Source organism: Felis catus, chromosome D1 (assembly GCF_018350175.1).
Source record: "Felis catus isolate Fca126 chromosome D1, F.catus_Fca126_mat1.0, whole genome shotgun sequence".
Lineage (NCBI taxonomy): Eukaryota > Metazoa > Chordata > Mammalia > Carnivora > Felidae > Felis > Felis catus.
Genome location: NC_058377.1, coordinates 112,288,494 through 112,314,555, shown reverse-complemented (window position 1 = coordinate 112,314,555; position 26,062 = coordinate 112,288,494). Strand labels below are relative to the sequence as shown.

The 26,062-nt window shown below is 57.8% G+C and overlaps 1 protein-coding gene across 19 annotated transcripts in view; it reads left to right on the top strand.

Annotated features, from left to right (window-relative positions):
* The window catches only part of SHANK2 (SH3 and multiple ankyrin repeat domains 2), a 497,685-nt gene that overhangs the window by 316,617 nt on the left and 155,006 nt on the right, over window positions 1–26,062 (top strand). For all 19 annotated transcript variants that reach the window (XM_023238944.2, XM_023238943.2, XM_023238942.2 and 16 more), the window contains one exon: window positions 71–146. In XM_023238944.2, coding sequence (XP_023094712.2) covers window positions 71–146 — 76 coding nt within the window. The remainder of the gene's footprint in view (window positions 1–70; window positions 147–26,062) is intronic.

Below are 26,062 nucleotides of genomic sequence, written 5' to 3'. Positions count from 1 at the left end.
GCCTCGCTTGGTTTCCGCATTCAGGGGCCGTGACTTTTCTAAACAGTGTTTCTCTTCCCTCTCTGTGCAGAAACTCGAGCAGACCGCAGCAAGAAACTCTTCAGGCACTACACAGTCGGTTCATATGACAGCTTCGATGGTTCCAGGTAAGACGTGGCTCTTTCTCTGCCAGGCCCCCTCTGCTCACAGATGCTCACGTGGGCCGCAAAAAAGCTGGACCATCGTGCATGGAGCACTCGGACGCCCTTGGCTTTTCCCCTCAGTGTGTCCATTGGGACCCCCCCCCCCAGCCCGCCACGGACTGGGATCACAGAAGCCACCGTCTTCCGGAGAACCTGCCCAAGATGCGGTCTCCGTGCTGCCTGAGGTTTGGGGTCGGGCTGGAGCGCACCGTGGGGTGACTCAAGGGAGAGGGCTGCCTGTCCAGGAGGAGGACGACCAGGCATGGTGTGGGGGGAGCAGCATGGATGTCAGTGACGACAGTGGCTGGCCACAGAGCCACGAGGCAGCACCCGGGTTGCACCCCATCCCGGGAATATTTAGGGTGCCGTAGCTCTGGGCTTCTACGTCGTCTGCGTTTTCCCTCTGCCTCCTGCCTCTGAGTTGAAGCTTTTGTACAAGGAAGGCTCACCCCCCACCCCGAAAGGCGTGGCACCAAGCAGGCAGGGCCTTTGAGCATAACGTACGTTCGTTCTGTTGTGCAGTCATGCCCACCCTCCGTCTCCGGAACTTTCCATCTTCCCGAACCGAAACACTGTCCCCGTGAAACCCCAAAAGCCCCCAGGCCCTCCCCCAGCCCCTGGTGCCTGCCATCTACTCTCTGTCTGAATCTGGTGACTCTAGGGGCCGCCCAGAAGGGGAATTATACGGTATTTGTCTTCTTTTGCGACTGGCACGTTTCACTCAGCGTGGTGTCCTCAAGGTCCGTCCGTGCTGTAGCAGGTGTCAGTGTCCCTCCTCCGCAAGGCTGAAGAAGGTCCCTCTGCAGGCATAAGCCACGTTGCGTTTGTCATTCCTCTGTGGGCGCACACCCGTGTTGCTTCCACCTTTTGGCTGTTGTGAATGGTGCTGTTGTGGACATGCTTGTTCAAGTATCTGAACACCTGTTTCTGGTCCTTTGGGGTGTACGTCTGGCAGTAGAATTGCTCGTTGGACCTGGCTTTAGTGCCGACCTGTCCCGACCACCTTTCTGTCGTACACAAGACGGGTTAGGACGGGAATCCCACTCCGGGCAGACGAGCCGAGCCGCCCCTCCCAAGCGGGTCTTGCTGACCTTGCCCACTTTTTGGCCTTGAAAGTTCAAGCTGCAGTCTGTGGCCCAGTACCGCCGAGAGAGAGAAAGCTCAGAGGCTGGTGGCTTCTGGGGAGGCGCGGCTGACCCCGGCTTCTCTCGACCAGTCTCCGTGGGGCCCAAATGAGTTGCTTCTGCGGCCGCAGGCGGCTGCTGGAGAAAGTGGACCCTGGACACGTGGTCACGGCCGGTGTGGCTGTCCTGCTTTGCTTCCTTTCTAAGAAAGAGGGTGCCTGAGGCTCAGAGAGTGGCCGGACTGTCGCCATGGTTACGTGGAGGGCCATCCGGCCTGGGAGTGGGGCTTCTGGGAGAAAGGAGCCTTTGACAGCCGCGGCTCGCCCACAGAGGGGCTGTCCAGGGACCTGAGCTGACCGAGCCAGGGAAAGAGAAGACCACGGGGCCAGGCAGGCTGGCTGGGTCACGTGTCACATGGCTGACAGCAGGCCCGGAACACACTGGGGGACACACACGCACACACACACACACACACGGCAGCTTGGCCGGCAGAAGGCGTGCGGAACCGTTGTAGCTGTTCACAGAGAGAACAGAGCTGTCATGAGGTGATGAGCTCCCCGCCACCGGAGGAAGCCAAGCCGGGTAGGCATTCTCTTGCCAGAATGTCCCAGGTGGTAGGACCAGGTGACATGTGAGATCCTTGTCAGCTCTGCCTCCCCCTGTCTGGACGCCCAGAGGAAGGCTTTTGTTTTGCGTGTTACCGACCACCGGCTCGGGGCCAGGGCCTGGGACCACAGAGAAGAGGGACATCCAGCCACGCCCCTCAGGGTCAACTGATGACTTCTGAATGGTAAGAGCTCTGGCCGAGACCGTAGTTCAGGAGTCAGTGCCGACTTTCCCAGGGTGAGGGACTCAGATGCGCTGTGGGCTCACATTGGCCAGAAAAAGATGCGAGTAATCGTGGCGCCATTTATGAACCTCCTGCCACGTGCCCGCACCTTGGCTTGGTCAGCACTGCTGCCCGATGGCCCTCCTCCAGTGACCTTGGAAACAGCGTCATTATCCGCTTCTCAGAACCCTAAGGTGGAGAAAGGAAGGTCACATTAAGGACCTGGCCCTCGGCCACATGGGTGCCGGGGCCTGTGTGCGAGGCGCGGTCCCCTGGAATACAGGACCCTTGCCCTCAGTCCCCTCTATCCCATGGTGAAGATGTTACCGCCCAAGGCTGGCCAAGGAACTAGCTGCGGATTGAGAGAAATCGACAGAGACTAAACCGTCAGCTGGTGAAGTGTGTTGGGCGGATGGAATGACGTTACCTGGGTTATCAGGTCTGAGCTTTTCTGCCCAGGACGTAGGGCTTAGCCTGGGGGAGCCACCGCATCCCAGAACTGACCTCTTCCGGACCACGCGCTCGGCAAGGCCAAGGAGCTGGTGGCTCCCGCCTGCCATCGAAACCCAGGCGGCCGACGTGCGTGGCTCTTGGGCGGGTTTGGGGGTGAGGCTGAGCCCGGGCTCCTGCGGCTGAAGAGGCAGGAAGCGTCTAAGGGACTCACCAGCCACCGGCTCATTGACCCGCTTCGGAATCCGTGTCAGACACGGCCTGGCGAGCCACGGAGATCTGGGTGCCGCGCCAGCCCCCGGGCCAATTACCCACCGTAGGCGCAGGGCAGCGGTCTGGGCGGGCCACTCAGGGCTGAGGCCGCGCTGTTGCAGACGCAGATGTAATTAAAGAGAAGGCAATAAGACGCGGCAGTCAGTGGAGACGGTTTCTGAATCAGTCAGCCCTTTCTCCCCTTCCCACCCCCTCCCACCCCCTCCCACTCCGTTATGTCAACAGCTTTGCTCAGGGACTCGTTGCCGAGGAGCGGACTGATAAAAACACACCCGTTCGTTGTTCTCCGGGTCCAGCTACCCCAGCCGCTCCTTTGCGCGGGATTCCCCTCCACCTACCCATCGTGTACATGGCAGAAGGATCTAGAAGCGTGGGCACGTGACCGAGATCAGAAAGCAGAGAACCTATAGCCGTTTCTACAGCGGACCTCACGGATATTTCAATATTGTTCTTAAAAACACAGAGTATAGGAGTCTCAAGTTCCCGCTAGTTTTACGTCAGAACTCCAGCCTCATTAGCATGGGGCATCGAGGAGGAGTCTACCTGGGAGAAGGAGAGACCTCAGGCTTTCATACCAGGCTGAATACACCGCATCCACCCATCCACTCATCCAGCCAGCCATCTAATTACCTGTCTGCCTATCGATCAAGCAGCCGTTCAGCCACCTCCTGACTCATCCATTCATCCGTGCACCCACCCATCTAGCGAGCGCCGCATCCATTCGTCTCTCCATCCGTCCACCCGACCATCCACCCATCCATCGATTCACGCCTCCCTTCACCCAACCGCTCACCCATCCACTCATCCATCCAACTACCTGTCTACTCAGCCAGCCAGCCAGCTACTAATTCATCCATCATCTACCCATCCGGCCATCCATATTTACCTCTCCACCCATCCACTTCTCTTGCTCATCTGTCCATCTACTCAGCCAATATTCATCAACATCTGACTGTCCGGGGAGCTAAGGATGTGGAGGTAAACAAGACAAACACAGTCTCTGACCTCACGCAGATTAAAATCTAAGTAGTGAAAATAACAAAGTTTAGGAACAAATAAGCTAGTGAATCACACTTAGCAGTCAATGCTCTGGAGCAAATCGGCAGTGTCACCATACAGTCTCTTGGGCAGGTTGGGGCAGACCTGCTTTATAGAGGGAGCCGAGGAAAGTCTCTCTAACGAAGTGACTTTTGATCTGACACCTCACCGTTCAGCAGAATCAGAAAGCCCGGCATGTGCAAAGGCACTGAGGTGATGTGCAGGAAAGCAGTGGCCTGGGAGGGAGTAGAGAGGATGATCCCAGAGGAGGACCTTGTGCTCTGTGGGAGGAGAGTGGACTTCCTCCCGTTTGTGCAGTGGGGATCCCAGAGGGCTTTAAGCAGAAGAGTAACATGGCCTGGTTAACTTTCCTGGAGGCAAACAGAAGGAAGGGTGGGGGCCACCTGCGCGACCGTTGTCATCTTCCTGGCTGGGAAGTGGTGGTGACGGGCCAGTGGAGAGGTAGGGATAGACAGGTGGGTGGCTTCCGAGTGTAAGGTGTCGTTAGAAGGGACAGGACCCACCCAGGCACTACATGGGGGGCAAACGGGGAGTGCGGAGGGCTCTCCTCCTTTGGGGCTCTACAGGGAGGAGCCCCAGAGGTGAGTGGGGTTGGACCCGTTCCCTGTTGTCATCAGACACCTCCCGGGACCCCTCGCTACTCATCCAAATCTGCACCTGCAGCTTCGGACCCGCCTGGAAGCACTGTGCTCAGAAGCGCCATGCGGGGAACGCATCTAAGGTGCTGGGTCGTCACTGTTCCTCTTTCTTGGTGAGACCAGTTGAATCGCAAGGGCAGCAAATGGTACCTGTTGGCCAGCCGGACGGCCCCTAGTGGTGGCTTCTTGCTCTCATGGCTGTCAGACATCATCGTCCAACTTTGTATGTTTTTAAATTGGTAATTGGAAGTACATACATGCGGATAAAAAATTCAACATGGGCGGGTATCGTGTTAGACTTAAGCCCTTACCCCCTGGCCCCCAGTTCTCTCCAGAGAGAACCTCTCCTGTCGGTTTCCTGAGGATCGTCCCAGAGGCGGACACTGAGTATGAAAGTGCACATGCACATGACCTGAAGCCTTTCAAAGCCCTTGAAAGTACAGGGCCCTAGGTTTTTACATCTGACTTTCCAATAAAGACCCCGTATATATAACCTTGGGCAACTCACTGTCCCTCTGTGTGCCTCAGTCCCTGACCCCCCAACCCTATTTGCAAAGTGGAGATCAGTCTTCCGACGCAGGCCACAGCCCCAGTGGTGTTCAGGACAAGGTGAATGGGGGCGACGTAGGATTAGTGTTTGCAGCTTCGAGGCACGTGCTGTACGAATCCAGAGGGACGCTGACTTGTGGACAGCGTGGGTGGGTAGCTGATTTCCCTTGAAACCCTAACTCTGTGTTCTAGGAGAGTGCCTCGTGTAGGGAGTGAGAACTGAATGGCAAGAAACATGGATGTCCCCCAACATTATTTTGTCTTTGTATGTTTTCTATTATTCCTTCGACTTGAAAAAAAGGGATCAATCCCCGAGTACGTTCGCGGATTCGTAAGGGAACATACTTTGGTTTTTTTCCCCCTCGGTGGACTGGCGGCCGGGCCTCATGATTAGTGATGAAGCTCTCAGGGCAGCTCCTTTGGGACAGAGAGAGGGGGTTTTGCTGTTTTGTCCCTACATATCTGTACTTGTACTTTTCACAGGTATGTATTGCTTTTGTAATATTTTTGAGAGCAGGAAAGAGAGGGGTGGATCCCTGGGCCCAGGCAACATAAGAAGCCACCACAGCTGTGCACGCCAGCTCTCCCAGCTGGCTCTCCCAGCGGGCCATGTGCACGAATATGGCAGCTGGAGCCAGGTCTCCAGCTGGAGGAGTCACGGCCCCAGAGAACGCGTCCCAGGAGTTTCTCCTAGAACATATTCTCCTCTGCCGTCTAGTCATGGTGAACAGCACACCCAGTGCCCACATGGGAGACCCGGGGCCCCTCCCCTTCCCTCATCCATCACGAGCGTCCGAGGACTCCCGCCCTCCTCCCCATTCTTCCACGGCTTGCCGAGGGGGTCGGCCCTCAGCCGTTGTCCACAGACTGCCTCCCTACCTCCGTGATTATACCTTACTTCTCTTTTGGTCTTGTTTTTTCATTGACACGCAATCGACATATCACATTATACTACTTACAGGTGTAGAGCGTCATGATTAGATATTTGTACGCGTTGCAGAATGATCACCGTGAATGGGAAGCCTGGTTGAATCTGTCACCTTACTTCGTTACACTTGGTTTTCTCACAATGAGAACTTTTCAGATCTACTCTCCTAGCGACTTTCAAATATATAATACCGTGTTACTAATCATGGTCACGATGCTATCCGTTACATCCCTGGGACTTAGTTGTCTTTTCTTTTTTAAAAATATTTATCTATTCGTGGTGGGACAGAGAGAGAGTGGGTGCAAGCAGAGGAGGGGCAGAGAGAGAGGGAGGAGAGAAAATACCAAGCAGGCTCCGTGCTGTTCGCACGGAGCCCGGCACGGTGCTCGATCCCACGAACTGTGAGATCATGACCTGAGCCGAAACCAAGAGTCAGATCCTCAATTGCCTGAGCCACCCAGGTGCCCCAAGGGACTTATTTGTCTTACAGCTGAGAGTTTGTACCTTTTGACCACCTTGACCTGTGGCATCACTCATCCCCTGCTCCTGGAAACCACCAACCTCTGTATCTATGACTTGTGCTTCACTTGTTCATTTGTTTTGCTTCATTCTACATATAGATGAAATCGTGCAGTATTTGTCTTTCTCTGTCTGGCTTCTTTCACCTAACATAATGCCCTCGGAGTTTCTTCGTGTTGTAAATGGCAGGATCTCATTTCGTTTTATGGCTGAATAATATTCCGTGTACACCACTTCCTCTTTATCCACTCGTCTACCAATGGGCGCCTAGGTAGTTTCCATATCTTGGCTGTTGTGTATAATGCTACATTGAACATGGGGTGCGGATATCTTTTTGACTTCGTGTTCCCATTTATCTTTGGATAAATACCCAGAAGTGGCATTGCAGGATCATATGGTACTTCTATTTTTAATTTCCTGAGGATCCTCCATACTGTTTTCCAGAGTGGCTGTACCTGTTTACTTTCCCACCAACAGCGCACAAGGGTTCCAACTTCTTCATGTCCTTGCCAAGAAAAGTTATTTCTTGTCTTCTTGACAATAGTCATTCTAACGAGTTAGTTAGAATTATCTCCAGCTACATTATCTACCGTTAGATTAGTTAGATCGTTTCTTGTGTATATTTTGACAGTAGCCATTCATACTCATTCAGGTGTGAGGTGATCTCTTTGACTTGTTTTGCCTTGTTCTTCCGATGGTTACCTCCCTAACTCTGTGACTACCCCTGCATTTCTTAATTTAACAACATAAAGCATCATTAATTCTTTGCTGTAAAAGTCTTTTAGGTTCTATCTATAAGTTGGATTCAAAAGTTTAAAGCCAGTGGAAAGCATCACATTATCATGATACTATAAATGTTTACATCATTTCCAAGTCAAAGTTTAGGACTGCAGTTCCTTTTTATAGACACATTCGAAGAAAGGGCCTTCTAATACCAGAACCCACTGGATTCTTTTTTCTTTCACCCCATTAGTTGTTCAAAGTATTGTCACAGTTTAGCTTAATATTAGGGTTATGGTTTTCACATGAAGTTCTTATTTTTTCCTGGAGTTTCTGGTTGCCTTTTTTTTTTCTTGTGGAAGAGGAATTAGTTCTTCAATATGCCACTAAAATATCATCCTGTTTCTTCTGTATCACTAGAACCCATCTCATCCTTATCGGAGCTCTCTGCTCCCATTTGGACACCATTCCCCAGGTCCCAGTGCACGATTCTCATTCTGAGATTTCCCTTCATGGAGCTACTGGGTAAGTGAGGTGTTTCTTTAGCTTTGTTCTACCAGGACACATACTCAAGCAACAACCTCAGTAAAAGGTACCTGGAATGTCAACTCCCGTGTCTGAAAAGTCTCCGATGTGCCCAGTGCTGTAGAATTCTAGATTCAAAATAGTTTTCTTCTAAACAATTAAAGCATTGCTTTATTGGCATCTTGCTTCTGCTCACTGCTGGCGAGAGGTGATGGTGCTATCTGATCCTCACTCCAGTGTAGGTGATCCTTTGTCTTTCTCTCCAAAGCCTTGGAAGAACGTCATTGTTTCTACTTTTCCTTGATATTCTGAAATGTCATGCTGATGGGTCTAAGTCTCTTCTTTATTCATTGTGCCCACTATCCTGGGGGTTCCTTCAGACTGAAGCAGCTTCGGCTTTAAGAATATGCTTTTGTCGGGGCGCCTGGGTGGCGCAGTCGGTTGAGCGTCCGACTTCGGCTCAGGTCACGATCTCGCGGTCCGTGAGTTCGAGCCCCGCGTCGGGCTCTGGGCTGATGGCTCAGAGCCTGGAGCCTGTTTCCGATTCTGTGTCTCCCTCTCTCTCTGCCCCTCCCCCATTCATGCTCTGTCTCTCTCTGTCCCAAAAATAAATAAACGTTGAAAAAAAAAATTAAAAAAAAAAAAAAAAAGAATATGCTTTTGTCATTCCCTTGGAAATGCCCTCACTTCCTGTCCCAGTTCCCTCTTTCTGGATTTCCTATCAGCCCATTCTTTCTTATGTTTTCTGTCCCTTTGCCTTTTCACTCTGTATTCTGGGAGATTCTCTCAACTTTCACCCTGTCTCTGTAAGTTATTATTTTGACAATCACATTGTTATGTTCCAAGAGCCTTTCTTTTCAATGATGGGTAAGCTTCTAAAGATGAGGGAAGTCGTTTCCGGATATCTTTGGGAACAAGCAGGCAGCTGTGAATGGGCAGTTCTCTGCACAGAGGTGCTCTCAAGGCAGAGTCCACACTGATTGCCTGTTCCTTCAGGTCAAACACCAAAAAGAGAGAAATCCAGAGTCATGTTCTTTGCCCCACTTACCCCAGGAGCCCAAAAAGAGACATCTGCGGGTTTTTGTTCAAACCTGTGGGACAATAGTAGGGTTCAAATTGAAACTTGAGGGGCCGGGGTGTTTTTGTTTCGTGGTGAGCATGCCCAGATGCCCGGGCGATGAGGCAGTGGTGAGAGGGGTCCTAGGAATGCCGGGGCCAGGCTGAGTGGAGACGGCGGAGGATGCTGACTGGTGGTTGTAGGGGTGGGGGGGGCGGGGGTAGGGTGCAGACACCCTACCCTGCTCCTGGTGGTGTCTGAAAATCAAGAGCTGTGATTCAACCTCCATTGTGGATCTTTGAGATTCAGATTTAATAGGCGGTTATGCAGACTCCTAGCACTCTGTATATGTCCTGGGTCCACTCTGGTTCTGAGCCTCTCAGGACACGGGGGGTGGGGGGGGGTGGCAAGCGAGGGCCTCTCCCGCTCCAGAACTCAGTGATTAGACATTAAGTGTTCTCTGGCTTCACCACACCACTGTCCCCAGCGCTGTCATGATGTAAAGCGACCGACTTGGGGACTTCCGACCTTGCTAGAGTCCCCAGACTAGGGGACAGGGCATGTTCTTTTGGCTGGAGATAGGCTCAGACCCTCTAAAACCACAGGGGGGTCCACAAGTGGGAGGAGTCTCCTGGGGACCCAGGCTCAGAAGCCCCTGCATAGGGAGCCCTTGACCTCCTGTGTTGGGGCTCTTTACTGGAGCTGCTGAGCCTAGCCAGGGGAGGCATCCCAGGACCACCTGGCCCTAGGGCAGAAGCCGAAATTCTCAGAGAACACTCCCTCTCATTTCACCCTTTTTGGCGGGACTGGGCAGGAAGCCGTGGCGCCTTTTTTCTGGACTGAGTGGCCCCTGTTTGGAGGCTGGGAGCAAAGTCCCTCCACACAAGGGAGGCTCCTGGCTCAGAGCACCCTCGGGCCACATTTAGTACATTCCCAGGTGGCGAGTGGGTGTGTGGGTGGGGGGAGCGCAGGCGGATGGGTGGGGACAGTGGTGAAACAGCAGAGGAGGCGGAAGGAGGCTGGCATTCCGGGCACACCTCCAGGTTGGGACTGGCCGAGCCCCTGAGTAGCCCTCGGGCCTTCCTGGTTCTGCCCCCGGAGCTGCACACCGGCCTGCCGTCTCCCCAAATGCCCAAGCCACTCGGCACCAGAGGACAGGGTTTTCAGGGCTCCGTGAAGTTCTCCATGATGCCAGCTGCCAGAAGCAACCTCTGCCCCTGTGCCCCCCGCGCTGTGTCTGGCATCTGTTGTTCCCTGGTTGGTAGCCTTTGCCAGTGTCCACGTGTGAATACTCCCCCCAGGCTGATTTCAGGCTGCTAACATGAGCCACTGCAGAGCTGGGCAGAGAAGACCCGAGCCAGCCCCAGCCCCCCAGCCCCCCAGCCCCCCAGCCCCCCAGGCCAAGATGTGCGTCTCCTTCTTGCCTTCTCCAGCCCCACAGCCCTGGCTCAGACTCCGAATGGGGCCAGTCCTCACGTACTAGGTCTTAAGTGTACTAGTCTGAAGTCCTAGGGACCAGCTTTGAGCCTCATGAGGCTCAAGCCTGTGGGTTCAGATGCCAGGGTCCCAGTCCCAGTTCTGGCACTAGCTCCCCGCACGGGCCTCAGTTTCCCCACCTGTAAAATGGCTATATCACCCCCCACCCCCCCAGGCTGGTTACAGAATTCTAAATATTCTGCTTGAAACCGCCATAACCACCAGCCTCGGGTCACTTGTGAATGAACATGCTTTCTACAGAACCACAGACCCTGAAATTCAGGGTTCAGGCCCAAGCTGCCAGTGGGGCACCATGCCAAGGGGGTGCTGTTCCAGGAGAAGAGGGCGAGGCCAGTTCAGAAGTGTTCCCAAGGCTGTGTCTGGCAGTCAGTGGGTTCTCAGGAGGTGCTCGTGCTGATTCCCCACCTCTGGCCAAAGACCTGGTCTTCCGAGCCCCCTCCTCTAGGAAGCAGGAATGCCTTTGGTGCCTGACTTGGGAGAAGCCAGAGGGACAAGCGAGCAGATCCTGGTCCAACTCAAGGTTACCTGGTCCAAGGGGGAGGCTGGGAGGTGGCTGTGTCTTTACACCTTGCACTCCTTGCCTCCCTGTGTCTGTCTTGTGCAAGATAGAATGGAGCTGACTCCAGCCTGTCTCCTCTTCCCCGGCATCTTTCATGAGGCCTGGCAGGTGCTCAACCTTCAGAGATGCAGGGTTGAGAGTCCTGAGTGGGAGGACTGGATGGATGGATGGATGGATGGATGGATGGATGGATGGATGGATAGATGGATAGATGGGTGGATAGATGACGGACAGGTGGATGGATGGACAGATGGGTGGATAGATGAACTGATGGGTAGATGGGTGGATGGATGTTTGCTTGAATGAGTGGGTAGGTAGGTGAGTGGTTGGAGGGAGGGAGGGAGGGAGGGAGGGAGGGAGGGAGGGAGGGAAGGAGGAGGAAAGGCCAGCGCTCTGGCCTCGTGTGGATCGTAGGCATTTCCAAAGCAGACACAGCCGGCATTAGATGCCAGCCACGGGCCTCTCCTGGTGGCCGGTCAGCCCCAAGGGCCATCAGCCCCGCTCGCGCATCCTCTTGGTTGCGTCTCCCCCACCCCTGCAGCCAGGGCCATGTTCGGGGGCTTCCCGCGTTCCTCCCTGGACTGGGCTCAGCCCTCTGACTCATCTCCTGGCCGCCAGCAGCTTTGTCCCCTCCGGGTCCACCCACCCGAGTGGCATTTCTGAAATATGGCTTTCTCATGTTCCCAACCTACACTGGACACAGTGCGGTTCAGGCCTTTATGTGTGGGTACGAGCCCCCACTCACCCCCGCCTTCCGGTTGTGCTGTCGCTGTGATCACGCCCCGGTGCCCTTGTCCATGCTGGGTCTGCTTGCTGGCACGTTCCATCACCACACTCACCCCTGCCCCGGCCCCTGTCCCGCACCGTCCTCCACGGCTGCCCAGAGCGCTTCCCAGGCCTGGGCTCTCCCGCTCGAGAGGTGGGCGAGCAGCCTCCTTGCCTTGACCTCAGGCTCCTCATCTGCACAGGGGGTGCAGTGACAGCACATCTGTGATCGCTGCCCACAAAGCACTCGTCGGGGCCCTGCACATAGTAGGCCCGCAGGGGCGGCTTTCTCCTTCTACCCGGCTCTCACCCTCGGTTTCTACATCACAGGGGGCCAATGTGGGCCGCGTCCAAGTCCTCTGTCCCCTGACCAGTCCTGTGGCTCCTGGGTGGCCTCTGCCTGAGCCCCTCCCCCAACACGGGGGCCAACACATTGAGCACCTACTACGTGCAAAGCACTGTCCAGGCGTTCTGGCTTCTGGACCTCACACTTCCTGGGAGGTGACTGTAATCTCCATCCACAGAGGGGGAAACTGAGGCCTGGAACCGTGCGTGCTCAGTAACTCCTTCCACACACTGTTCCCGGCACCTGTCTTCAGCCCAGTCCTTCGAGCCGGGGAGCGCTCGCGCCCCCCGCTTCACAGATGAGAAACTGTACGCAGAGGGGAGGGGTGGGGTCTGAACCCGGGCCGGGCCCTATCGGTCCCGGTCTTCCTGGGATTCAAGGGACTTACCTAATTTAGAGGCATATTACGACCATTTTTTATATATTATGTTCAGCGAGGGCCCGACCTTCCTGTGCCTCTTCGGGAATAATTCCACTGGGAAGTGCTTACCCCACAGGTGTGGGCTCTCCTCGTGGGGTGGTTGGAATGTTCTGGAACTGAGCAGAGGCGGAGCGTACTAAATGCCACTGAAGTGTTCGCTTGAAAATGGTTAATTTTATGTTATGTCAATTGCATGTCGATTTTTTTGAAAAAGCAAAGAACCCACCTTCCCCAAAGGTCTGTGTGGTGGAAGGAGGAGGCAGGCAGCTGGGCAGAGAGAGCCAGGGCTTCGTGCGGCGGCACAGCAGGCAGGGCACGGCTGCCACTCCTGCCCGGACAGGAGGGAATGCCGGGCACCCGTCCCAGCCCCCAGGGGACACAGCCTGTCGGGGCTTCAGTGGGGTGTGGCTTGGGAGCACCGCCTTGGGAGCTGGTCACAGTAGCTCCAGACTCCGGGACGCCCTCCTGGGTGGCTGCCAGCTAGCACGCGGGGCTCTGTGCTCCTCGGGGCACGTGCCGATTGCAGACTCCGCTAGTCAAGGTCAAGGTGGAGGCTGGCACGGTGGCCGGGAGCCGGGCATGGCAGATGGTGCCATCACATCCCCGGTGCCTGGTGTGCAGTCGGCCCGTGGAGGAGGGGCGAGCAGGGGCTGGGGGACGAGCGACGGGGAGGAGCCGGGCTGGGCAGAGCTCTGTTCTGGAACGGGGCCCTGCAGGCAGGGGAAGTGAGCTCTGAGGGTTGGCGGAGGGTTTACGCAGCCAGGATCCCGCTGGGGGTCGGGAGCTTTTCCCGCCCCGCGTTTTAGAAGCGTGGCCTCTTTCTGCACATGAGTCACCCTTCTGCCAAGCACCTGGGTCCCTCGCGTGGGAAGGGGGGGAGCCCCGTAACAGCACCACCTCGGGGCATGGCCAGGATTGAGGTCAGGGGTCTGAGTTGTGTACCGAGGGAGGTTTGGGGTCCGTGGCCTCGTCTTTCCGAAACACCACAGGGACCCTAGGGGACGGTCCTTCCCACTTCTGCCGGCTTCTGGGGCCCCGGGCGTCCCCGGGCTGTGGCCCCGTCCCTCTTGTCTTCTCTGCCTCCGTGGTCACACGGCCACCCCTCTTCTGTTTACACGGTCTCCCTCTCTCTTTTAAGGACAGCCGGGACGGCATTTAGGGCCCACCTGGATCATCCGAGATAATCTCCCCGTCTCAGGACCTGTAACTTAATCACATCTGCAAAGACCCCCCCCCCCCGCCTTTTTGCCACCTAGGCTGACATTCATGGGTTCCGGGGTGTCTTTGGGGGCCGTTCTCCAGCCGACATACACGTCAGTCTCTTAGAACAGAGATCCTGCACACCTCACACACATTTTCGGAGGGCGAGTGCCGTCCACACACCTCCCCCTTGGCACCTGTGTCCCCCCGTGCGGGGGTCTCTGCGGCCTCCTCCTGCCGTCCCGGGACACCTCTTGGCGCCCTCGAGGGTGTCTTCCCATCACATGGGGCCCTGCAGCCACCGTTGCTGGGCCAAACGCTCTCGCCCATCCGCCCCTGGAGAGTTTACACTGACCCGGGGCTGTCGAGCTCTCACTTCCCGTTTGTGCCACACGGTAGAGCATCCGCCCCTCACGGGGGGCAATGCCTGCCACGTCCCACGCGTGCTCCCCGTGCATTCCAGCCTAAGCGAGCCCAGAACCTGCGTTTGTAAATCCGGGTGACGTCTGGCCGTCAGCACCTGCACCCTGCACCCTGCAGAGCCCTGTGCGTGCAAACCTCCAGAGGCCGAGAAAGGGTGGGTTTTCTCAGATGGGCACGCGTCCCCCTCGTCCTGCCCCCACCCTGGGTCCCTGTGTTAGGGACCGCTTCTTACATCAAAGAGGACCACATAGGCGGGAAACGGAAAGATCCGGGAAGCCCCTTCACTGCTCCAAGTGAAGAACTCTCCCCGCAGAGAGGCGCGGGGGGACCGCGGTGGGAGCCCGAGAATCGTAGCCCAGCGGTGCCCAGACGGCGCCACGGGCAGGTCCAGCCCCAGTGAGGTCGGGGCGGGCGTGCGGGTGAGCCCCTCGAGGCCCTCGCGGAGATGATTGCCCGGGGGTAGGAGTTTCCTGTTTGCCTAGTTTCTGCGCCTGGAACCTGCTAGACTCTAACCTTTGCAGGATGGGGCTCTCGCCGGCCCTTGTCCGGATTTGTCAGCACTGCATGTGTGCTCTGGGTTGGCCTTACGCAGAGTTTTTCCTGAACCCTCCTCGACCGCGAACCTGAAACTCAGAGAAACGCCCCCGTGCCAAAGCCGTTTATTGGTGCTTTCCGGGGTCGAGTTTGCTGCGAGGGGAGGCCCCCGCGAGGAGGGGCCGGTGCCAGCTCCAGTGGAGGGAAAGACCAGAAGGCCCCCGAGCAGCCGATGGCACCACCCAGGTCCCTTGCCCCTCAGGGCACCTGCGCCCCCAGGTGTCGGCGGGCAGTTGCGTGTGGGCTCCTCACTGACCAGGCTTCGCTCCTGCAAGGCCGGGAGAAGGCGTGAACGTTTCCGCCGCGGTGCCTGTCTGCTCGTTCTGCGGTACCCATGCCAACGGGCTCCTCCGCCCTGAGCGTCGCCACCGGGGCAGTGCCTGGGATGTGATGAGTCACCCCGTCATCAGCGAGGTTTGATGAAAACACCCCCAACCTGCGTTAGAAGCCTGGTCTGTCTCGCTGTGTCTCGGGGGACGGGGGGTGGGCTTGGGGGGTGTGGTGGCCACATACCGCCCCCCCCAAGAGACGCCTACATCTAATCCTGGGATGCGAACATGTCAGATGCCCAAGGGGATTTAAGCTCGCCCAGGGGACCCTGCAGGGAATCGGCTGACTCTAAGATTGGAAAATGATCCCGGCGTATCCGGTGGGCCCAATGTGATCTCAGGGGTCCGCGTTAGGATGAAGGAGGGTGGGAAGCAGAGGGAGAGGAGTCCTGATGAAGGACCAGAGATCAGAGTGATAGAGGAGGGGCCCCGGGGCCACCTCCAGAAGCTGCGAAGGGCAAAGGCCACAGGTGCTCCCCGGAGCTGCCCCACAAGAGGCCGCTGACCTCCATGTGCTGCGGGAGCCAGCGGGCTCGTGGGGGGTTGCACAGACCGTTTGTGAGCATGCCACACACTGGACGGGCGGTGTGCATCAGTGTCAGCCTTGAGTGTATGTATCGCCCCCGAGACAGGAGTGCCAGCCCACTGCACAGATGGAGAAGCTGAGGCCGCGGGAGTTCCGTCCGCCTGCCCCTCCCTCCGGCCTGCTGGGGGAGCCGGCCAGGCCACGTCACGTTGCTGCCCATCCCGGGAGCCTCTGAAGACCCGGAGGAACTCTCACGGCCGTGGTCCGTGGTCCTCTGTGGACGGGGCCCTCAGGGACACGCGTCCGGCCCGGCACCTTCAGGGATTTGTACAGACGGAGCTCAGGGGCCTGGCGTTTGCCTCCAGCGCCCGGGATCCTGTCCGTGCTGCCTGTGCGGGTACAGAGCTGTGGTTCCACCACGTAAGCCCTGCCGAGTGTCCGGGCTGCCCTGCAGATGGGCACACACTGGGCGGCTTAGACCACACAGTTCCGGAGGCCGCAAGTCCTAAGTCAAGGTGTCGCTGGGCCGCACTCCTTCTGGAGGCTCTGGATCTTTCCTGCTTTGTGCAGCTTCTGGGACCCCAATGTCCCCCGGGTTGTGGCCGCTTCCCCTCCAGCCTCTGCCTCTGTCTTCTCCCGCCTGTCTCTCCTCTTCTGTCTCTTACAAGGACAGCGGTCACTGGATTTAGGGTCCCCCACATCCAGGACGGTCTGTCCCTAGTCCTCACCTTAATTGCATCTGAGAGACCCTACTCCCAGTAAGTCACATTCCGTCACTTTTCCCCAACGAAAGCCCCATCTGTTGACGAGCTTGGCCACGGAGGCTGCGGGGTGCAGGGGAAGGTACAGAGTCCTGGGCCTGCCGTCAGCTTGGCCGGGGGCAGGCCTGGGCCCTCGGCTTTCCCTTCTGTCGGTCCAGGGGGCTGGTGCACACCAGGGTGAGGCCGCCATCCGTCCAACAGCCGCCACCCGTTACCTCGGCTGACGCTTTGGCATCTCCGGCCCTCCGCGCTTAGGGGTGGCTGGGGTGCTCGGGAGTCCTCGCCAAGGTTAACGGCACAGCGGTCTCGGCTAAGGTCAAGGAAACCCCCTGTATCGAGCGCCCGCTTTCCGAACTGCATCAATTTGAGACGAGGGGCTATAATCAAAGCCTCCTCGGGAAAGGTCATGTGGGGCCTCGGGTCTGTGTCACCAGGGCTCCTGAGTCCTCGCTGCTCATGAGCAGTCCTCGGAGAAGAAGGGGTCTGGATGGATCTCTCCCGGCCCAGATCAGGGCTTGAAGGCTGCTCGATTTATCGGAAAGTCTTAGCGTCCGGGTTCTGGGCATTTGCTCTAATCTTGTCACCTACGGTCAAGCTCTCCGCCCTCCCTGCTGCAGCCTCCAGATGTCCGTGAGGAAGCTTCTGGTTACAGATAACAGAAACCCACTCACAGTGGCCGAGACGTCAGCCGCAAGCCCGAAGGAGGGTGCCTCCAGGGTCACCTCTCCAAACCCCTCGGCCTTTCCTTCAGGGTTGCACGATGGTGGCCGCAGCTCCAAGTATCATGTCCTCAGAGCACATCCCAAGCAAGGATTTAGGGGAAGGAAAGGCACTAGGAAACCCCCCTCTAAATCTTTCCTGCAAGTAAGATCTTTCCCAGAGGGCCCTGGACTCTCGCCCTCGGGTCTCACGGACCAGAACTGTGTCCTGTGACCCATCCATGACTGCAGGGGAGGCTGAGAAGGCACGGCTCTGACTTTCCCGGCTCCTGAGGCGGGAAGTGACTGGGGCAGTGCCGCGGGCTGGGCGCGTGAGAGGGACGGGGCTCTCCCAGAAGTGGTGGCTGCTGAAGGGGCTTCGATGAGTGGATAGGAGTTTGGCACATAGCCAGCAGGCGGATCGTGCTCCGGGTGGAATCGGAGGTATGAGCACACGAGCAGCACCCCTCTCTGTGCCGAGGAGACCCTCTCCTTGGGCAGACGGCCCATGAGCTGAAATGGGACCTGGAGAAACGTGGCACACACCCAAGTAAGCATGCTGCCTCAGTGGTAGGACATCCGCGCAGATGTTCCTGCACCAGTTTTTGGACGCGGGGCCCCCTTAGCTCTGCCTCCGCTCATAAGGAGAGGTGAGTTTCTTTGTGTCTTGGGAAGGATTCTCCGTACGATCTTTCCGAATCTTTCTAGGGCATCTCATAGATGACCTCGTTTCTAAAAAGGGTTTTTTTTTTTCCTTGGGTCTTTTCTGAAGCTCACATGATGTGTCAAACCAGGCACCTGTGTACCGTAGCGTAAGTATCGCTTGTGTAGGAGGGTTAACACTCTTCTTAACGTTTGTGTTACTGCGGTTACATGTGAGGTGTCCCGAGGCGCTCACATACAGGTATGGTTCTGTCGATTCAAGCGTCTCCAGAACGTTGAGAACATGGCTTTAGAACCCATGGCCTAAGGACCAAAGCTGGCCCTCTGCCTCTTTGTGTAAATAAAGTTTTATTGGAACGCAGCCCCGCCCACTCATTTACATAGCGTCATGGCTGCCTTTGAGCCACAAGTAGCAGAGTGGGGAGCTGCCCCCGGGACCACACCGTCTGCGAAGCTTGAAATACTTACTCTCCGGCCCTTTACAGGAAGAGTTTGATAACCCCTGATGTAGAATGTTTGCAGAGCCCCTTTCAAAGGACTTGTCCAGGTGTTCTGCATGAAAACGTACCTACTTCACACTTGGAGCAACTTTTAGAGCTGCCCCTGTGGCGAAGGCAACCTCATGGAAGCATTAGTACTCGGAACAGAAACAAGATACTCCGTGGGAAGAGGCTAGTGGTCTAGGACAGTAGCGATGGCCGGACCCTACCCTCCAGCTGGGGCCTGGCCTGGGTTTCTCATGACCTCTCACCTTAGAGGTCAGTGCCATCCGGTTGGCCAGGTGGGCCCTGTGGGGTCCCTGGGTGAGCCCCCAAGCCCCTCACCCAACCCACATTCAGCTCCCTCTCCAAAGCCACGGTCACCGGGTGTTTGGTCCGGTTCCCACGAAAGGACACGGATTCCGGTGTTCATAGCTGTGGACAAGGTCCACTGCTCCCCAGAGGGACTTGGGAACTGGTCTGCCCCAAAGCCCACGCACCGGGATCCTTCTGGGCGAGTTTCGAGACCGACAGATGGGGCAGGCCTGGACTCTCGCTTTAATCGCTGCCGGAAGAAAAGCCACCAACAGCCCCTTCCCGCATTCCTAGCAAAATGTCAGGCCGTTGTACCTTTCCGCTGATTTTTTGGTCTTTTTAAAGAATATGCGGTTCAGGGTCAAAGGCAAAGGTTTACCCGCTGGACCTCCTCTGTGCCCTCCCGAGGGTAGTGATGGGAGAGGGGAACCAGCACCTCCTGGTTGGCCCAGGTGCAGCCTGGTTTTAAAACCCAGAAGCGCCCCGTGTCCCGGGCAGACCAGAGCACTGGGTCACCCCATCTGCATCGCGACTGTACGTGGGAGTCCCGGTTTGGGCTTCATTCTGAATCAGTAAGCATCAGTTAAGTACTTATTGGAATATTCTGATTTGCCACTTCACAGACACAAAGACCCAAGCCCAGGGTGGGTGAGGGTGCTGTCCAAGGTCCCACGGCCAGCCCTTGCTGGAGCCCAGACTAGGAAGTGGCCCTGCTCCAGCTAAGAGGTCCAGGCAGGACCAGGCCCTGCTCTGGCGGCATTCGCATGCTAGTGGGAGAGTCAGACAGTAAATAAATGAGCAGACAAATTATAATTTCAAATACAGTGAGTGGCAAGAGGAAAATACAGCCGAGGGAAAGGCTGAAAATCAGGACACGGAGGGCATCTCCACGCAGTGGGAAGGGCCGCCCTGCAGAGGTGAGCTCAGGGACCTGAACAATGGCCGCAGTCTGGCTCATGCAGACCCAGAGCAGCATCCCAGGGAGAGCCCAGGCAGTACAAGCGCACTGTGGCAGATGAGGTCGGCCTGCCGGAGGAAGAGAAGACCCAGCGTGGCTGGAACGGGGAGAATTAGGAAATGGGGCATGGGTCGGATCAGGAAAGGTCTTAGCCATGGTGGGGAATTTGGGTTTTCCTCCCCCACTCTGATGGGAAGCTGTTGCAGCATTTTGAGTGGCGGACGTGATCTGATTTAACATCTTTATCATAAAAGAGTGAATTCGGGAGAGACTCAGCAGCAGGCTTTTGTGGTCCTCAGCTGAAAAGCGATGGGGTCTCAGAAAAGGGGGAGGTCGTGGACAGATGTGCAGATGCCGGCTCTGTCTCGGCACTCCCGCTGATGGCACTTGCAGGCAGGTTGGGGAGAAAACAGAGCGTGTCAGGAGGACGCCATGCGCTGGGGCTGGCACCTCAGTGCCCCGCATCCCCTTGGCATGAGCATCAGCTCTTTTGTCCTCCGTTCCTGGAGCCGAGATCGCCCTTTCCCAGGGCTCTGTGGGGGCCCCTCCGCAAGGCTGAGCTCCCTGCTCCACCAGGGAAGGCAGGGCTGCAGCGCGCATGCGGGCACCCCTGGGGCCCCCGCTTGGAAAGCAGAGTGGGGTGTCGGGGGCGTCCCTCCCTCGTGGGCCTCCTGCCCTCCTCCTGTGTGCTTACGGCTCCGCTGTTGCGACTCGTCTGCGTGTGAGACCGCACGGACACGTCCTCCTGGTTTTGCGACCCGTGGGCGTGTCCTACGGGACATAGACGCGTGTTCAGGATGTACCGTCACAAGGGAGGAAGCCCGGGGGCACCTGCCCGCACCCTTGTGATGCTCCGAGGCCGTGGCGCACGTCTGTGTTTCGTAGGGGAGGAGGTTTGGTGACGCTGGGGTCCCCAGCCGGGCCTTTCGGGGACCGAGGCGGCCGCTTTCCCTTCCAGACCGCACTTCCTTTCCTCCCCGTGGGGAGTGATGACCGCCTCCCGGTGCGTTGAACGCATCGCGGCCGTGTCTTTCTCTTCTCCCCCAGCCGCTCTTGGCAGGTAACACGCCCGGTAGCGCTTAGGAAATGCTTTGGGGTGATTTATTACAAAGTAACGAGACGATTTAATTTGAAGCAACTTCTTCGCACATTATTGCTTCTATTAGGAAAACTTGCGTTGCTTATCGTGTTAGCGCCGAGGAGGAACACCAGGCAGGGCGCGTTCATAATTGCCGATCTGAGAAACGGTTCCTCCTCTGAGAGCGCGTCTCTGCTGAGTGGGCGTGCGGGCTCCATGGGGACAGAGCCCATGTCCTCACGGGCGCAACGTGAAATGACGCTGCCTCCCTGCCCGTGGGGCGAGAGGGCCGCTCCGGCGCCGGGAGCCGCGTCATTTGTGAATGGAAGGCCCACATTCATAACTTCCTGCAGGTGACGCAAGACCAGCCTGGTGCAGCCTGCCTCTCAGAACACCAAGACGGCCCAAACGCGGGGCTCCGTTTCCCCCCGGGAATTACGGCAGCCTCCTGCTTGTGTGGGGTGGGGGGCCAGAGGGCAACACCCAGTCCCAGCGGACCGGGAAGCAGGAAGCAGGATGCAGGAAGCAGGATGCAGGATGCTGGGAGCGGCCGTGTGTGTGGACAAGGGCTGAGAGGCGCCAGCTCAGTGGCAAGTGACAGATGACTCGGGGAACCGCCCCCCCCCCGCCCCCCGCTTGCTCGCAGTTGCCAGGCCCTCCCAAGGATGAGGCCCGGCCTTGCCCCTGCCCGCCCGCAGAGCGGCCCTCTGTGCCTCCCTGCAGCCAGCACCGCCACAGAGCTCTGGGCCGCCTGCCCACGCCTGGCATCTCTGCCCAGCTGGGACACCTGTTGAGGCCACGGGCGCCCCGCTCAGAGGAGCTGACAGGCTCTCTGTCTCGCCTCATCTTTCCTGACTGGCAGAGGCCGGGAATTTCTAGGACAGCCACTGTCATTCCTGGTCCCTGGAGGTCCCTCTTTCTAATAGTGTCCCAGTTCCCGCCTGCATCAGGCTGTCACCAAAACGCGTTCACCAGAGGAGTGACCGTCGTGAGGCTTTTCTCAGGCTTCCGCCCTGCCGCTCTGGAGAGGGCGCGGCCCCACAACCACTCCTTGGATAAATGCACCAGCCTCCCTTACGGGGGTCCTCCCGGGTCCCCCCAGGCACCGCCGCCCCAGCGGCCCCAGCCCAGACCCGCCACCCGTACGCGCGGCCCGTGCTCCGTGGACCTCGCCAGGGAGGAGCTCTGAAATGACGTGGGAATCCTGCCTTTGAACCCACGTGCCTGCGAGCAGCTCCACGCGGTAATTCCCCCGGGGCTTCTGCAGCAACTTGGCTGCAAACCCAAAAATTCTCTCAAAGTGAGAAAACCCGACTTGCGTGTGGCGTTTGCACGAAATGGTGTGTTTGTGGATACGAAATTTAACCAGAAGTGAGGTTGACCCCACGTTGGATTTCAGAGACACCCGATGAAGCGTGGACCGACTTGCATGTGGCTGTTTGCTCGCTAGATTTCACGGCCCGTGGATTCAGTGCTAGGTCACAAGCGTGTCGGTGGGACCCCACAAAGCTCTGAGGCCACCGGGGGCCGGGTTGAGGGGCCTGATTGCTGAAATGTCCCTGCTGCCCCCCACCCCGCATCACTGCACCCCGCCTTCCGCAACCCCAAAGGGGGTCAACCCAGCTGACTCAGGGCACCTCCCCGTGTCTGTGTGCGCCCGCCCCCGCCGACTCTGGGCGCGGCTTCCTCCCCGTGTGGGCGCCTCGTCCAACATCCGGGTCCTCCACGGGCCCAGGCGTCTTTATGACTCGCTCGCCACTTCAGCTTCACGCTGGTGGCTCGGGACAGTTGTCACCAGCGGCAGCAGACGTTGGTGCGTGGCTTGTTTCCACGGAAACCTGGTTGCTGGACAAAGTTCCCACCACGTGCGCAAGTCACCCGTGGGTCATTCCAGCGAGAATTCAGGCCTGGCCACAGAGGGCTAGTGCAAGAAGGTGGAGTCGTCGTGCTCTGTGGTCTTCTGTGGTCCCCTTCTTGGGAAGAGACCTTCTTGGTCCCCTTCTGTGGTCCCCTTCTTGGGCTGTCCTGCGCCCGGCTGAGGCTGTTTTACTGCCTGTCACCACCCAGCTGTGTCCCCTGGCCACCCACGGCCCTGTGTGACCGGCCCCTCCTGCCTTGGTGTGCCTCAGAACCTTTATCTTGTGGTTCCACCGCCTTCTGGAATGTTGTCCCCCCCTCCCCCCTCTGGCCTCCTGACCCATTCGCTCACGCTCACGCATCGCCCCCCCCCCGCAGGAAGCCCCCCGGCCACCTTCTGGTTGTCATTACTGTATCCTGCATGCTACTGTGACTTTGGATACCTGTCTTCCTGCTCACCTGGGGTAAGAGTATCCCGAGGCGTCCGTCCCAAATGACCGTGGGCTGGGGGCTTCAAGCAACGGAAATGTCCTCTCCCCAACTCTGGAGGCCGGAAGTCCGAGCCCAAGGTCTCTGCAGGGCTGTGTCCCTCCAAGGGCTCGGGGGGAGGATCCGCCCCCGCCCCTCCCGGCTTCTAGTGTCCACCATCCACCCTTGGCACCCTTGGGCTGTGGCCGTGTCCCCTCCCGTCTCTGCCCCTGTCTGGCGGGCTTCACCTGGCTTCTGGCCCCAGGTGCCTCTAAGCCCCAAATCTCCCTCTACTTCCTTTATGAGGACCAGCCATTGGTTTTAGGGCCCTCCCTCACCCAGACTGATCTCTTCTTTTTTTTTTTTTTTTTAAATTTTTTTTTCAACGTTTTTTATTTATTTTTGGGACAGAGAGAGACAGAGCATGGACGGGGGAGGGGCAGAGAGAGAGGGAGACAAAGAATCGGAAACAGGCTCCAGGCTCTGAGCCATGAGCCCAGAGCCTGACATGGGACTCGAACTCACGGACCGCGAGATCGTGACCTGGCTGAAGTCGGACGCTTAACCGACTGCGCCACCCACGCGCCCCCAGACTGATCTCTTCTTGAGATCTTCCGACGCATCTTGCAAAGACCCTGTTTCCAAATAGGGGCGCCTGCCCGGGTCCCCAGAGTTAGGACTTGAGCGTATTTTCCGAGGGGCTACCACTCAACCTGCACCACCTGACACTCCGCAAGGGCCACACGGGGCCTGTCTGTCCTCTGCAAAGGGGCAAGTATCCAGCCCACCCCTGGCACTTACCGGGTGTTCAGCGGGTTCGGGCTGCATTGACCAACTAATGCACGCAGCTGAGCCTCTGGTCCCCTCTGCTTCTGAGCTGCAGCCCTACCCCAAAACCCGGCCCCAGAGGAGCAGGGAGGAAGTGTAGCTATCTGACGTGAGGTCTGTCCTAGCCCAGACCCTGAGAGCTGTGGGTGAAGCCATCTGGTCTACCCCAAGCGTCCTCGTGTTTGAAATCACCCGCCCCGATCCTTCCCGTGAGGGACAGGGCAGACAGAGCTGCCCCAGGGCCCCGCGTGGTCGCGCGTGTTGGCCACCCCAGGCCTGGCGCCCTGTGGCTCTACGTTTACACCCCTGCAGGATCGGGCACCACTGCCAAGGGACCTCGTGCAGGACTGACAAACCCAAATGCCAACGGTCATCGCTGGCACCTGCTACCTCCCAGAGCAAGTAAAGTGTGGTCTTCCCTGTAAGCCCACTGTGGGGCCCGCTGGGAGAATGTGGACCTCGGGCCACGGTTACAAGCCTCCTGGAGCCTGCGCACCTGCGGTCTTGCAAGGCAGAGATCAGGAGGGGTGTGGGGACCCTGGGGCCCCCTGTGTGGCCGGCCCTGATTTCCCATGATCCCCTTGTCTCCAAGTATATTCGGTGAACCCTTTACTGTGCTGTGTGGTGGGACTGTTGGGTGAATGAGAACATGGAAACCTTTAGTGGTCTCTACGGTATGGCTCCCCGGAGAGTTTCAACATGGCGTTGTCTCCCGGTGCCGACGTGGTTCGATATGGATACCTCTTACGTTCTCCAAGGCGGCCAATGGCCTGTATTCCATCTTTATATGAACTAGAAAAAGTTGCCTGCCCCTTCCTCAAGGCACTTTACGGGCATCTGAGCCCAAATAGCCATAGTAAATATGCGGTTCTAGGATGGCCGTCACGTAAATAGTATCCTGTATAGTTGCACTATGCACTACCTACACAACTGTACTTGGTGGGGCTAGATGTCTTCCGCAGCCCCTGCTGCAGGAAACTGGCAAAGAACGGTACATTTTGGGTTCATCGAAGTGCCTTCCCACACTGTTCAGAAAACACATTTGAAGACAGCGCAGCTAGATTATGTTGGTTTGTTTAGTCAATCAACACAGGTAGACTCTCACCAAGAACAGACGTTGTGGCGCTTAGGGAGATTCCAAGAGGAACCAAGCAGGGACGTGTGCTCCCAGGGAGCCCACAGTTGATGGGTCAGCGGGTGAGAAGGACCCTATCAGAGGCTTGGGCCAGAGGAGAGAATGTGTGACGTAGCCCCTCACTGAGGGTGTGGGATGGCTTCCGCCCGGTTCAGGGGGGGCTGTGTTCACCAGGGCTGGGGAGGGCGTGGCAGACAACAAGGCAGGGAGGCGTGACGGGGACCCACGTGCGAGGACTTGGGTAAAATCAAGTTTTAGGTTCAGGGAGTGAAAATGTGCAGGAAGGCTGGGCAGTGACTACGGTCCCAGGCAGGGGCAGGTGCAAAGCAGGGGAGCGGTGTGACCGCTGGGGCTGGGCTGCTGGTTTCGCCAGACCCCGTCACCAGGGACCAGGTGGTGTCGGCCTCCGAGCGCGCACCAAGGTCCGCAGCGAGGAGCCCGCGTGGGCACCAAGGCGGTGTCCCCGTGAAGCCGGCTCCCAGTGCGTTTGGGATGCACCTGGAGAGCAGGGGTGCTGGCGTGCGGCAGGGGTGGCCAGGGGAGGCTGGGCGGCCTCTGGTTTCTGGGCCTCCGCGTCTCCATGCCGCGGCTTCCGGATATGGCCACGGCGGTCGTCCCCTGACGGTTTTCAGACCCATGAATCAGCAGAAGGAGCCCTCCGAGAGCGTCTCGTCTCCAGGAAGGTTCCTCCCTATGTCCTGGGGGTGGGATTGCCCCGTCCGATTCGTGGGGGGCAGAGGGGGTGCTGCATGGCTGTGCCGTCCAGACGAAACTAGACGTGAGCTTCCTATCGAGGGAACAACTCCTTCATTTGCAGCTCCCGGGGCGTTTCATGGTTTGCTACAAAGACTCCATGCCTCTAACGGCCTGCCTGGGTCTCGCCTGCCGGGGCCCAGCCGGCTGCAAGCAGTCGGCTGACCTCCTACCCTCTGGGCACAACCCGGGACCCAGGGATCTCCCTGGATGGAGGCTCCTTCCCCTGAGACCCTTCACCACCAGCACCGACACCGAGCTCGACCCCCGCCTTGTGCTCACACCCGATCTGCTGTCTCCCACAGACGCAGCGGGGTGCGTGGCCCTTTGCCGGGTGCTGTGGGCATCTGGAGCGATGCCGCCCAGGACCCACGTCTCCTGGGGGATTCGGCAAGAGAGGACAGTTTCCCTGTCCTGAGGCCTTGTCTCACCCGCTGCTCCAAGTGCCTACAAGTCAGGTATATTGCTGCCACTTTGCAGGCGGGGAAACTGAGGCTCTGAGTAGCTAAGCTGGTAAAGGCCCATCTGGGACTCAGTACAAGTAAGACAGGGTCAT